This window comes from Petaurus breviceps, unplaced genomic scaffold (assembly GCF_028583685.1).
Source record: "Petaurus breviceps papuanus isolate PSGF00001 unplaced genomic scaffold, PetGlider_PUasm1.0 188, whole genome shotgun sequence".
Taxonomy (NCBI): Eukaryota; Metazoa; Chordata; class Mammalia; order Diprotodontia; family Petauridae; genus Petaurus; species Petaurus breviceps.
In genome coordinates, this window is record NW_027185804.1 from 8,902,953 (window position 1) to 8,917,734 (window position 14,782).

Sequence of the window (14,782 nt, forward strand, 5' to 3'; positions counted from 1 at the left end):
ATCTTTACATACACATTCTTTGAGCAGATTAAATGATTTTGGTCAAACTCTAGAATGAAAGCAATTGTATTTTATTTTACCTTTTATGCAATAGGGGAAAATCTTCTGAAGGTTTTTGAGGAAAAGAGGAAAGTGAAAAATTAACTTTGCTTCATTTTCTATGATTGGCATGACAAATTATAAAGAGAATAATACAAGAATCTCACATTTGTAAGGTATTTTAAATACCCTAAAAAAGTTTTATTCTCCAGTTACCCTTCCTGATTTCCACATCTTTTATTTATTTCTACACCATTCAAATAAACAACCATTTATTTCTTTATTCATTGATACATTCATTCATTCGTTTTTGTTTATTTCCTCATCATCCTTGTCACATGGATTTAAAATCCACTCTCTTTCCTATTCTTATCACTACTTTTTCTCTTGCCCTCAGATCCATTCATGTCCCAAGTTCTGTTGAGTCTCCCTTTGCAGTATCTTTCATACCTGTTTCTTCCTTTCCATTCCCACTGGCACCACCCTGGTTCAGGCCTTCAGCACCCCCAGACCTGGACAACTGCAGTGACCTCCTACCTAATTTTACCTACATCTTGTCTTTTCACCTCACTCCAGTCCATCAAGCAGACTGTTGACAATTTTCATTACGTATGTTGTAGAAATGGTTTGTAAAATGAATCATGTATGTTTCAAAATATTTCAGTGGTTCCCCATTGCTTATGGGATAAAGTTCAAGCTCTTCCTGGTACTTGTCTTTTCCAGTCTTATCTCTTACTGCTTCTACCAATTTTAGCCCATTGTCCTCTGAATAGGCCTTACATTTATCCACATTTGGACCTTTTCTTATGTTATTTCCTTCTCTGAGATCATCTTCCCATCTCCCCTCCCTCTTCCCCAACTTCTTTACCCAGATTTACCAAATTTCCTAGAGAATGTCTAGTTCAACATATTACAGTACAGAAAATTGAGGTTGACAGAAAGAAAGGCAATTGCCCTAGGCCACATAGCTAGTGAGTATCAGAGCTGGGTCTAGGGCCAAGCTGAGTCTTTTAATTTCCAGGGCCAAGCATTTCTTAGTGCCTCAGAAATGAGCTATCTGCCAAGGTTTACCTATCTGCCAGGGTTTACCTATCTGCCAAGGTTTACTTATCTGCCAGGGTTTACCTGCCTTCCACCCCATCGGGAAGGGGCCTTTCCCTCTGACTAGCACTTACTGTATCAGTGAGTTGGTAGTTGTATTAGCCAAGCCAGCCAGCATGTAATCAGGACCTGCTCTATGCCAAGGACTGTGCTAAATGCTGGAGATAGGGAGAAAGGCAGTAACAGCCCCTGTCTTCAAACAGTTCACAGTCTAATGGGAAAGACAACAGTCAAACAACCATGTATGGATAATGTGGATAGGAAAAGAACAGAGAATCTTAGAGAGAAGGAGTGACTTTAGGGGCTTCTTTCAGAAGGTGGGATCATACTATTAGTTCTATTTTTCATCTGTCAATGTTCTTCCTAAAATGTGAGCCCCTTAAAAGCAGAGAATTATAAATTTTATTTTTTTTGTGTCCTCTGTATTTCTGAGGATTATGTTAAGGAAAAATAAGTTATTTAAAAATCATTTGGCAAGAAAACATCCTAGTGCATTTATTCTCAAGTCTTAGCAGTAGGAAAGGATAAGTCATAGGATTCTCACTTTCCAAAAGTTATGTGTTTTGTCCCAAGTTATTCATTCAGTCCATCAACAAGCTTTTAATAAGTACCTACTGTGTGTCGCGCACTATCTGTGCAAGGAACTGAAGATAACAAAGACAAATATGAAATGTTCCCTGCATATGTGTGTGTGTGTGTGTGTGTGTGTGTGTGTGTGTAGACAAAATAGAAGATAGCTGACTGTGGTTGTTTGTGGGGAGAGAGGAGAGGAGGACAAGCAGGTTAGAGCCTCAGGGAGAAGGTAGCCCTTGAACTGAGCCTTGGAGGAGACTCATATTTTAAGAGGCAGTGGTGAGAAGGGAGTGTAGTGCCTGCCATAGGACAGGACAGAGACACAGATAGGAGAAAAAGTAGCAGCTGGAGGGCAGCTTGACTAGTATAGAATATGTGAAGGGAGAAGTAATGTCGGTCAGTCCGTCAGTCAGTCTGCAAGTATTTGTCATGTGCCAGGCCCTGCCCTGAGTGCTGAAGATACAGGGAAAGGTGAAGATGGTCCTTACTCTCAAGGAGCTCAGCCTGATGGATGACTAATGATGAGTAATGGGAGACTGGAAGGATAGTTTTGAAGACAGGTTGTAAAGTGCTTCAAAAGCCAAGTATAGATTTTTACATTTTATTTCAGAGGTAATAGGGAGCCGCTGGAATTTATTGAGCAGTGGAGTGACATGACCAGACCTCTGCTTTTAGGAAAATCAACTTGGTAGCTGCATGCACAATGGATTGGAGTGAGGAAAGGTCAATGGCAGCTTCAGTTGAAGTGTGTCAGGGCCTGTAGTAGTGTAGTGACCACACAAGTGGAAAGACGGGACAGATTTTAGAGATGTTGTGGAGGTAGAAATAACAACATTTGAAAAAAAAAAGTAGGGTAGCGTGGTAGACCACGAACGTGTAGAGAGGAGGCATTTGTTAAGAAGATTGGAAAGGTTAGGAAGAGGCCTGGTTTGGGAGAATTCTAAATGCCAAATTCAGAAGCCCAAACTTTTTTGTATTAGATCAGGTAATTCTTAGGTAATAAGGAGTAGGAGAGTGACAGGGTCGGGTCTGTCCTTTGGTCACCGAGTGGAAAATGGCTCACAGTAGTGAGAGACTTGAAGAAGTCCAGTTATTGCTACTGCATTAAATACTATTGTAGAAATCTGTGTGAGAGGTGTTATAAGGAGTAAAGCAAGGTGGTAGCTGTAAGAGTGGAGAGAATGAAAGTGATAGCATAGAGATCATTAAACCCATGGGAACTGATGAGGTCACCAAGTGAAAGCAGAGAGAGAAGAGAAAGGCGCCCAAGACAGAGCCTTGGGTACACCTGCAGGTGGGGTAGGATCTGAATGATGAACTAGCCAAAGAGATTCAGATGGAGTAGTCAGATAGGTCAAAGATGAACTCAAGGAGTGTCATAAAATCTCAGAGTGGAGAAAGTGTCCAAAGAATTAACCGTGTTAGAGGCCATGGAGAGGTTCAAGAAAAGGCAGAAAATTTGACAGTTGGTAATTCTGGTGAGAGCAGTTTCAGTTGAGTGTAAGGCCAGAAGCCAGACTGCAAAGGGTTCAAAGGTGAGAGCAGCCTAAGGAGAGGTGACTCCAGACAGCTTTCTTAGGAGCTTTTGCCAGCCTGGGTGCCTCGGGACCTGTTGACTGCTCCGTGTTCTTTCCAGACCACAGGTCATGGAGTGGGGCAGTGGAGTAGGTGACCTTCCAGGCCCCTTCCCAGTCAAATTCTGTGATTCTGTAAATGATGCTTTCCAGTGATTACAGTCTTCTGTGTTCCCTTACAGCTGGACTTCCAGTTAAGACAGATATAACCCCTGGGCCATCAAGACTGTGTTCTGGAGCCAGACGTTCATTCTTCTGTAGGATGAAATGTAATAGGCCTTCAGTTAAAGTGGAAGAGAAAGATTTCCCCTCAACCTGTTCAAAGAAAAAAGGTAACATTTAATCAACTTTTCAGAAATGGTACACAGGGCTGTTAATATGGAAAACCTTCAGAGAATCTGAGGCATTTTAGGTATTTTCCTCCTGGTGGAAGACTTACTTTAAGGGGTCAGTTATAATCAGCCACATCAGTAAATGGCATGGTGACCCCCACTCCTCTGTGACTCATGGGTCCTTCACGTAGCTAGTTGGGTAAGGCTGGGTGGAGAACATGGATAATGACCCAAAGTTGTTGGGCAAAGCTCCATACATATAAGCTCTAAAATGGAGTGCCCAACAGCCTCTGCTGTGCTATGTGTAGAGCACTTTTCACAAAAACCACAAAGGCAGTTCTTTTTTTGTTTTTTATTAATGTAATTCAGCAAGTCTTCCTGCTGGTAGGAATGTCCCCTATTTGTAATGGGGAAAAGGAACCAAAACTGGAAGCAGGAACAAAACTCCTAAACACTTGAGCCTGGGCCAACACAGAGAAAAGGAAATGCTTTTACTTTCTGGTTTTGCGTTTTTCCTCTTTGGCTCTGTCCTCAGGAGTTCCTACAGCTATAGAACCAGCCTCCCTGCCCCTGAGGCCCTGATGTCCAAGGGCACCCAGGGAAAAATATAGCCTTCCAACTCTCCTTCCCTAACCCAAATGCTATAAGGATGTCTACTGTACAGGCATTCCCTGGAACCCAAAGGCTGTGTTGACACCAACTATGGTCTTTGTTCCCTAGCAGACAGAAAAAGCTTCTGCACCATCCATAGCACGGGATATTTAAAAAGCTGGCCACCCACAAAAATGGGCTTGGATGAGGACAGTGAACCAGATAACGAAGGCTGTAACCTCAGCTGCCTTGTAGCAATTGGACGGTTACATTCTCATGTCGTTCCACAACCAGTGAATGGGGAAATCAGGGTGAAATCCACAGAATATGTTTCTCGCCATGCAATTGATGGGAAATTTGTTTTTGTGGACCAGAGGTAAGAGTCCCCTTGTAACACTGAAGTAAAAATGGTGACAGAAAATGTGCTAATATAACCATTTGCCTTTTCCTATTTTTGCCAAGATGATTCTCATCAACAGCGTCTTTAGGAATGCTGATTATTGGATATTGGTGTCATTCATGAACACTTGTAGACACATTTGTTTGATGATTATAGTTAAATGTGGTTTCTATAGTAATTTCTAGCACACTCAGAAAATGATCAAAACTTAGAATCTCGGAACTAAGAAGCATAGCGTTGGCTCCTCAGATTTTCCTAGGGTACTTTGTATGGGTCTTTTCTTTGCCTCCATCACACTCCATGTTCTATTTTATTTATCTAAGAATGTTTTGCCCTTAGTATATATGTAAGCTCTTTGAGGACAGGGACTTTTTTTTTTTGTCTTAGTCTCTCCCAACCCTTGCTCATAATAAGTACTTCATAAATGCCATGCTGAATTGAACATCTGAGTTAGAAAGGCCCCCAGAAATTCATCCAGTTCAAGCCCGTTATGTAACAGAAAACTGAAGGCTAGTTAGGGGAAGTAACTTGCCCAAGGCCATTCAGGGAGTTAAGGACAGAACTGACCCTCAGCTCAGGTTACTTTTCCCTGAAGCCCAAACTCCCCTGGCTGGCTCTTTGAAATCTTGATTAGGCAGTTTGCCAAGCAGGACCTACAAAATCTAAGTTTCCTGAATTTCCATTTGGTGCTTTTTTACCTTCCCCTACAACATGTTTATGAAAGTATTTACCTGCAGATTATGATTTGACCACTGAAGACAGCTGTTGGGTTGATGCAAGAAATTTATATAATTGGTATTCAATTTTATTGTTACCAAGGGGCTAATAAAATTGAATCTCTGGACCAACATTTGGACTTCATGAAGACCTGTCTTCTAACTTGTACAAATGCTCTTATAATACTCTTAAAAATATTTTAAAGACTTTTTTCTTCCTCCTGTTCATGTGCCCTTTGAGAGCTTTTAAAATATTTGATTAACGTCAAATAGCTGAAGAAAACATTTATGTATGAAGCTCTTTAGGGAAAATCAGCATGGCTCTCATTTCTGCAGCATCCTGCCGTAAGGGGGATACTTCAGCCTCTGCACTCACTTTGCCTTTTTCCAAATGTCATTTTTAGGGCAACAGCAATTCTGGCGTATTTACCCCAAGAACTTCTAGGCACTTCATGTTATGAATACTTTCATCAAGATGATATAGGGCACCTTGCAGAATGTCATAGGCAAGGTAAGATCTCCAGTGTGGGCTGACATCTAAAAAAAAAAATCAAGGACAAATCATGTGATCTTAGGATAAAATGTGTTCTGAGCAGTGCCAGGTGTTTGCTTTGGGAAGCAGGGTCCCCAGGCCAGGATCCATGTAATGAGTTGGTGACTGTGTAGGCCTGTACCAGCACTCATCCAGAATCTGTAGGAGTCCTGGCCTCTTTGGTCCATGGAGGTGAATGGCGTTCTTGAAGGCTGTGCCAGGAGAACACTGGCTGACAGCCTTAGAGTAGGGACTTAGCATTTATGTAGTACCTGTGTTACACAGTGCCTAGATGACATTACTGTGCCAGGCACCGAGCCCTCCATCTTATAAGTATGGTCTCATGTGATCCTCACAACAATGCTGGGAATGATGCTGTCATCATTCCCATTTTATAAATGAAGAAGCTGAGGCAGACAGAGGGTAAGTAACTTAGCCAGGGACACAAAGCTAGTAAGTGTCTAGGGTTGGATTTGAACTCAACTCTTGCTTACTGCAGACTAGGGTTCTGTTCTGTGGCACTCCCTGGTGATTTTGCCACTTTGTGCTGAGTTCCAGCTTCTCGAGGCTCATATGGTTAGAGTTGGCCTTCTGGTGCCATGTTTTCCTAACAGTGGCTCATGAAAAGAGTCACTGAAGCTATGTGAGATGGGGTGTTGGAGAGGGGAAGGACCCAAAGAGATATGATGGCCTCCATTAGGGGGAAGCCCCAGAGAGCAGATTGGTCCAGAATAGCTGCTCCAGGCCTCTACTGTCCCAGAGAGAGAAGGCTTAAAGAAGCACTGGTTGTCCTTGGACACCATCCAGTCTAATCTCCCATTTGGAACAGAGGCCACTAAGCTTGAGAGGGGAAGGTGCCTCTCCCAGGTCCCAGTCTGGCCCGGCCCAGAAGCCTGGTCCTGCTTGGCACAGGGTGTGCTGCCACTCTCCTCCCTCTGAGGGATGTAAATCAGATCGTGGGTGGTTAGAGTTTGAAGGCTTGGAGAAGTAGTCGTGGATTCAGAGTTCAGCAGAAACATTGTCCTTTAAAGCTGGTGAAGGTTCACAGTTCTCCCATGAAGCTTTTACAGACTAGGGCCATAAACTGAAAAATGACAGTGTGATATACAAGCCATGACTCTCTCCCTTAGTAATCTTGATGGCATTTTTATCTTCATTATTTATTGTGTCAGGTTGAGGAAATAGCAACATTCATGTTCTCTTTACGTTTTCAGTTTTACAGACAAGAGAAAAAATTACAACTAATTGCTATAAATTTAAAATCAAAGATGGTTCTTTCATCACCTTGAGAAGTCGCTGGTTCAGTTTCATGAACCCTTGGACAAAGGAGGTAGAATACATTGTCTCGACCAACACCGTCGTTTCGTAAGTGTTCCCTTTTTACCAGCTGTTGCCTTTCTCTCAGAAAATGAAAGTTACATCGATTTGACTTTGCTTTTTCCAGTGAGACAGAAGGAAAAATAGAGAGAAATTCTCCATGCTTAAATAGACGGAATGTCCCAAAATTTATCAAGCAAAGCAGTGTGGGAACCAAAAGAAAGGCAGTTGGGGGAGAGAATTATCTGTGCTCCAGGCACTGTGCTAGTAAGCAAGTATCTCATTTGATCCACACAGTCTAGCAAAGTAGGTCCCACCACAGGCTCTCTCCCCTGCCTTCCTTCTCTATCCCAATTTGTATAATTGCAACAGGAAGTAACTAAATTGGCTTTCATGTAAAGCATGAAGATAAAGATATGTTGGTGTGTGTGTGTTTGTTTTTTAACTTTAGTATAGGGCTCTTGCTGAAGCTGTATTTTTTGAAAAGATGGATTCACATTGGCACCAACTTTTAGTTGCATTTCATAAGCTTACTAGAGGTATAACCGATGCAGTATACCCTGAATATTACCTTGGAGTCATAATGATTGACGTCAAATGACAGAGTAGATGGAGCTCAGTGGGAGGGGCAGAGTAGTACAGTCTGCATAATGCCCTTTGAGCCCCCCACTGTGACTCTGGAACCTTCTGGTTAGGTCAGAAGATAAGGAGAGAGCACACAGCAGATTCCCACACAGCCCCTAGGGTCGGGTCGGGTCTGCAGCTCCTGCTAGCACCACTGGATAGTGGACTAAAAAGGCCCAAGAATGAAGTTAGAGGAAAGCAGCTGAGAGTCACATATTACCCATTATCAAGGAAACTGGTCCTAAAATGTCTTTGTTGCTGGCCCGTTGAGGTCCAGAAGTAGCCGAGTCACAGGATATAATGTTAGAAAGGACTGAGAAGGCTCTTTAGTCCAGTCCATACCTAATCTCTGCAGCATTGGGGACAGGTGGTCATCCCTCCTCTGCCTGAAGAACTTTAGTCAGGGCAAGCCCATCCCATTGTGAGTAGCTCTTATTGGCAGGAAGTTTCTCCTGAGGTGAAGCCCTAAATCCATCCTTCTATAGCGTCTACCTTCTGTGTCAGCTCTGCCCTCTTGTGTCAGGCTTAGGGTCACCGACTTAGAACTGGAAGGAATATTAGGGGCTCTCTGATGGATTTCCCTTCCCCACCACTCCTCCATTTTATAGATGAGCCCTCAGAGAAAGGTGAAGTCCCTTCTCCAGGACCACAGCGGGAGTGCGAGGCTGCCCCAGGGTTTATCTGGAGCTCTTTCCCCTCTGCCCCTGGACTGTCCTTGGCATGCTGGAGGACAGCTCTTGTGTCCTCTCCCCTGCCCAGCCTCTAGCTTCTCTCTGGGCTGCCCAGTCACACCGTTCTTCACCATCCTGCTGCCTTCCTCGACACTCTGTAGCTGATCAGCGTCCTTCCAGAAAGCATAGTGCCCAGAGCTGACTGCTGCTCTGGCTCGACGTGGCCAGGTGTGGTCTGAGCCCGGAGGAGGGCACAGGCTGAGATCGGATTGGCTTTCTTGGCTCCAGCTCAGGCAGTTGTCACATGGCGCTGGTGACTGATTGACTCAGCTCCTAGAGCTTCTTCACAAGAGCTGCTGCCTAACACGCTGCTTCCTGCAGCTCACGCTTTTGAAATGAGTTTCTTGAACTTCAGGGTAGGGCTTTACATTTATCCATATTAAAGTTCACCTTAGTAGATTCAGCTCCATGTCCTAACATACCAAGAACTTTTTAGAGCCTGATTCTGTCAGACTTATTTGCTCTCCCTCCCAACTTGACATCATCTGCAAATGACATAAGCATGTCATCTGTGCCTTTATCCAAATCATTGATAAAAATGTCAAGGAGCAGAAGGCCAAGGTCTGATCCCCGGAACCCTCCACTTTCAACCTGACCATTGAACCAGTACTTATTACACTAGACTTTACTATTTGTTGTAGAGCCCATATCTCCGTGTTGTCTATAGGCATAACATGAAAGACAAGCAAATAAATGCTTTACCAAAATCTACATAAAGTCTCTATAGAGCATGGTCTTGCTCTACCCTGTCACAAATGAAAATTAGGCTAGCCTGGCATGACCTTGTCTCAAAGCCAAATGGCTTTTTCATCACTGCTGCCCTTTCTAGATGTTCATTAATTATCCCCTTGATAATGTTTTAGATTTTGTCAGGAAGAATTGAAGTCAAACTCACTGACCTAGCTTACCCAGTCTCTTCCCCTTTGGAAAATGGGATACTTGCCCTTCTCTAGTCCTGTGGCACCTCTGCCGTTCTCCAGGATCTTTCTGAGATCACTGACAAGTAGCTCAGTAATTCTATCTGCAAACGATTTCAGTATACTGGAGTGTGGTTCATGCAGACCTGGGGACTTGAATTTGTCACTGGCAGCTAGATGCATTCTTACTATCTTAGGATTTTTCCTGCCTGTTGTAACCTTTCTAGAGGCCTCGGAGGAAAAAAAAAAAAGAAAACAGAACCAAACTAAGAGATAAGCGGTTCTGTCTTCTGTCATATTAAATTACCTTCACTCCACCCTGATTAGTGACCCTCTTCCTTCTTTAATACCATTCTTTTGCCTCATAATTTTAAAGACCATTTTTGTTGTTGTTTTTAACACTGTCAGCTTTGGCCTGAGCTTTAATACTCCCAACATCCTTTTAAGACCATGCCATGCTTTTGTTTTCATCATCTTGTTACCAATCCATCCATGCTTCCATACTCTGTGCATGTTTTTAAAATCCAGGTTGGTCCATGAATTTCCTGTGTATCCATATCAGTCTCTTATATAACTCTCCTTTTTCTTCATCATTGAAATTATTTCTCTTTGTGTCTTCATATTTTCATTCTTGAGCTTCCCATCTCTCCAAGGCTAACTTTGCCTGTAAATTTTTAAACCCTGGAAAATTACTTTTGTTGTGGACATTTTGAAATTGGGGAGCCTGTTAGATACTACTTGGGATTTCTTTTCTCTAGTACAAATTCTAAGATGTTGTCAGTCTCACCAAAGTTGCTATCCTTTATACTTGCATAGCTACTTGTGGGTGAGAATCAAGTCCAGAATAGCAGTTACGTCTTTTTGCTTCCTCTACATTTTAAAGGTGAAATATCAAAAAGGCAAGTCCATATCTTTGATTTTCCTAAGGTGAAAGAAAAAAGTTCTAAGCAGGCATAACTCACTTTACCTTATTGCTGGGATGTTTACAGAGCCAACGTACTAGAAAGCGGGGATCCAACTTTCCCACAGCTCACAGCTTCCCCCCACAGCATGGATAGCATACTGCCCTCTGGAGAAGGTAACTATATTCTTTGGGGATACTGAGGCTAGCCTCACTTCACATTCTGTGTTATAAATGGGAGGGAGGGAGGGAGGGAGGGAGGGAAGGAGGGAAAGAGGGAAGGAGACATCTTCATTCTCCTTCTTAAATGAGTTGGGAATATCAAAAGATCCATAAAGCTTAGATTTTTCTGTGAATCCTCCAAGTTTTTGTTTAGTTGTGTTTCTTTAACAGTTAAGTGTAGTTGTTGACCCTATAAATCTCTGTCTCTCACACACACACAAGCATCCACGTTCTTTGTCCTCTACTATGAAAAGCGTACAAGCACAGGATGATGAATTTCTCCATCACCCATAGCAGTACTTGAAGACTATTTACAGTCCTAGAGGGGTCACTGATCTGTGCCAGTGGAAGATGCACCCACCACAATGAAGTTGTAGATCTTTGAAATCTTAAACTAAAAGAGTATAATACAGGTTCTGAGATGTTCACTTAAAATGCATCATAGAAGAGGCAGTTTTAATTTGTTGAATTCAGTTACTCCAAGGGAAAATAGCATTTTCCCATTCCCTCCCCTTTGCTCTCAGTTCCTTTCCATCTTTCTTTGTTATAGGTGGACAGAAGAGGAGCCATCCTACCGTTCCTGGAATTCCAGGTGGAACAAGAGCCGGTGCAGGGAAAATTGGTCGAATGATCGCAGAAGAGATCATGGAGATACACAGGTAGGCAGCAGTCGAAGAAGTCGGCCCTTGATACAGTGGTACATGTCCTAGTGTCCCTAAGAAAATTACAGCAGTTGAGCTTCATGAAAGAAGGAGTCATTTGAGATGCCTCAGATGTACTTTAGGGTTTGGGACTCAGTTAGCCGTATGCTAAATCCCATTCCGTCCTAGGCCTGGGGACTGCTTTATAGGCTGTACTGAGGGAAAGAAGAGTTGGCTCTGGTGATGGAACATCTCACAACATACTATCACCCCTCACTGGGAAGGGAGCTCTGATAACAGAATTCATGAAAGTGAGCCAGAATAATTAAGAATATTAGGGACCACCATGAAGGAAATTAATTGGGAGGGGGGGCGTACAATAGAAAGTTCTTTATGAAATGACTTGGGATCGAGGGATTCCTAAAATTACAACTTAATGGACCAGCCTCATGAGATAAGGAGTCAGTTACTTAACCTCCGCTTCCATGGCAAAGGAAGCTTCAGGAACTCGGAGAAGGGAAATGCTCTCCAATTTTCCTTTTGTGGTGGATGTTGGTGTCTAAATGCAGGAAGCCAGGTATAGGGCATTGAGAAGAAAGATGCTAACCTGGCTTGCAGCAAAACACAAAGAGGACAGAGGGTGGGGTCTGGGCTGAGAAGGACCCAGCATGAGATTTTAGCAGGGTTCCCCCAAGAAATTGTACAGGCAGCTAGGGGAGTACTGTCTTCAAAGGGGAGCTAAATTTACTGGCAATTGTATAGCACTGGTCATCTGGCCAAGGAAGCATAGTTAAATACCTGAGTCCTAGTTAGATAAGTAGATGTGGCCAAAAGGACAGACCCCTAAGGGGTCAGGATCAGAATCACTGTGAACTTTGAGGACAGATCCTTGCTGATGCACATGGTTGAGTAGTGTTCATAGGAGCATACTCAGCCCCACCCTGGCCCTTCTTAATCAGAGAAGTGTGTCAAGTCTGCATGTTAAAATGGACAGGTAGCTTTATTCCAGCCTGCAAGCAAAATTACTGAATTCATGGACTTACCTCTGGTTCTGGTTAAGGAGATTTGGGGAATGAGGAGAGGGAAAGTGCTCATTTAAAAGGTTTCTCCAGCCTAATGGACAACAGAATGAAACCAGCTGACTATCTGTGCATGTTCAGTGCTTCTGTAATTGTCACGGGGTTAAAGTCCAAATGCCAAACCCAGGATGGGTGTGAAAGGCCCGACTGTGGGAGAGTTCTGCAACAAAGCTTGAATCCCTTCTTCCTCCCCAACTCTATGACTTCCCACTTAAGCCTTCCCTTTCTCTGACAGGATAAGGGGGTCATCCCCCTCTAGCTGTGGTTCCAGCCCATTGAACATCACAAGCACACCTCCCCCTGATGCATCTTCCCCAGGAGGCAAGAAGGTAAGACTTCTGAATTCTACTGCCCACCGTGGTGCGCACCTCCCTAAGCCTGAGGTCTCAGAGAAGGGAGTCATCAGGATGGTACTGAGGTCCCTGAACAATACAAGAAAAGCTTTCTGAAGGGGAAGAGCTAGAATTATTTTGGTTCTTTAATTAGCACTGTATGACTTTATATGCTCCTATATATTCACATAAGCAAACATCCAGACACATGCATGCATTTGCTTTTGTAAATTGTTGCAATTGTCCAGATACACAATCATGTATGCATGTTCACAGTGGCACATATACCTGTCGGGCTATATTCCTAACAGCCCATTTGGAATGTTGGTTCTTCCTGGGTTTGAAAGGGTGAAATTTCTATTACGGTACTTTGTAGGGCAATGAGATTCCTAATCATTCAACCACTTGAAGACAGCTCCCCAGTCCTATGCCAGCCTCCTCCCCTCTAACCCCAAATGTTGTCTGCTCTAGGTTAAACAGACCCAATTCCTTCACTGTCTCCAGGAGGGCTTAGAAGCCAAGCTGAAGACAGCAGCAACGCACTGATCGGCCTTCCCCAGTTCTCCTTGGAGAGGCCTCTTCCCACTCCACCTGCAGGACTATTTTCCCCTGCTTTGTAAATTGTTTTCTGAACATATTCATCTATTTGCATATTTGTCCAAGAAAAGGGTTCAAGAGCAGTCCGAGATTAAAAATAGCACTTCCAGAGTGTACGTGGGAGTTGGCCACCCACAGCATAAGCCACATGACTAATTTCTCCTGACATATGGGCTGTTGTTCCCTCATTACCAGCCTTCCAGACCCCAAGCCACCAAAAGAACCTCTTATCCCAATGAATCTATGTACCACCACCCTTTTCTGGGAAACAGGCAGAGTTTGCAGTAATACAGACCATAGACTAAACAGAACAGGAGTATCATGGGACCAGGTGTCATGGAATCCCAGAATGAGTGTTGGGAGGAGCTTCAGAGGCCATCAAAAGTTTGCTGAACTTCTGGAAGAGTCCCTGTTAGCCCACACCTGACAAGTGAGGTCATCAGACCTCTGCCTGAAGACTCCCAGAGAAGGGGGAACTCACTGTCTCCCAGAGCCATCCTTTTGACTATTTGAATATCTCTAATTGTTAAGGATTTTCTTAAGTTAACTCTAAACTTGCCTCCTAGTCAGTTAGACCTGTTATTCCCAAATCTGCATGCTGGGGCCAAGCCGGACAAGTCTAACCCTTCTGACTTGAAAGCCGCTCCACTACTTGAAGACAAGTATCAGTCCTGTCCCTGCCTTCATCCCTCCACCCCCACGTCTTCTCTACTCCACAGTAAACAGACCCAGCTCCTTCACCATATTCTCCTATGGCATAGACTCAAGGTCCTTCATTCTATAGTCATTCTGGTCACCTTCCTCTGGATATTTTCCGAGGATCGGTGACCTTCTTAAATCCAGAACTGAATGTAATCCTTCATATATTGCCTGGCCAGAGCAGTATCCAAGGATGTAGTTCATCTTAACCAGGTAACTTGAATTCACATTTCCTTACTTATTATAACTATCAACTCCCTATTTTCCTATTTTTTTGTTTGCTCTTTTCAGTCTCCAGAGAAAACAGAGCCCAAATACGCATGGTGCGTGTAGATCCGCCGTTTTTCCTTCAATGGGATCTCTTCTTCGATCCTCCTCTTTCTCCCCATATAGCTTTATCAAACCAAACAAAACTCTACCTTTTCGGGGGTGCTTAGCATGCCCTACAAGCCTTAGCACATTCTGAACTTCAGCATTTCCTGATTCTAATTACAGCCACTTTGGGTATTCATCCCGTTGATATCGGAAGACCTTGCTTCCGTCTTCAAATACAAACTCGTTAGTGAATACTTTCTATCCACAGCAGTCTCTTCAGACAAATCCCAGTCTTCCTCATTATTCTTTCCCTTCATGTGTTTACAATTTCATTCTTAAGAGTCTTTCATCCCTCCTGAGCTGAATTTCTTTGTAGAATTTTATTGCATAGGATCCTACCTATCCATCCTCTTTGCCATTTTAAAAAACAGGGTGCTTACGTAGTTGCAGTAAGTGTTGCTTCCTCCTAAGGCTCCCTCACTTCTACTCCGGTAACCAATTTCCCTTTCTTTCAAAGGTTCATCATTAAGGTAAGTCAAGAAGTTATTA

General features: G+C 43.4%; 1 protein-coding gene across 7 annotated transcripts in view; it reads left to right on the forward strand.

The window, feature by feature from the left end:
• BMAL1 (basic helix-loop-helix ARNT like 1) overlaps positions 1-14,782 on the forward strand; it is a 96,011-nt gene that overhangs the window by 77,008 nt on the left and 4,221 nt on the right. For 5 of the 7 annotated variants that reach the window (XM_069091258.1, XM_069091256.1, XM_069091255.1 and 2 more), the window contains 7 exons: positions 3,470-3,619; positions 4,340-4,586; positions 5,731-5,837; positions 7,073-7,223; positions 10,437-10,525; positions 11,121-11,229; positions 12,526-12,619. In XM_069091258.1, coding sequence (XP_068947359.1) covers positions 3,470-3,619; positions 4,340-4,586; positions 5,731-5,837; positions 7,073-7,223; positions 10,437-10,525; positions 11,121-11,229; positions 12,526-12,619 — 947 coding nt within the window. The remainder of the gene's footprint in view (positions 1-3,469; positions 3,620-4,339; positions 4,587-5,730; positions 5,838-7,072; positions 7,224-10,436; positions 10,526-11,120; positions 11,230-12,525; positions 12,620-14,782) is intronic. The other 2 variants (XM_069091259.1, XM_069091257.1) reach the window with 1 other exon arrangement.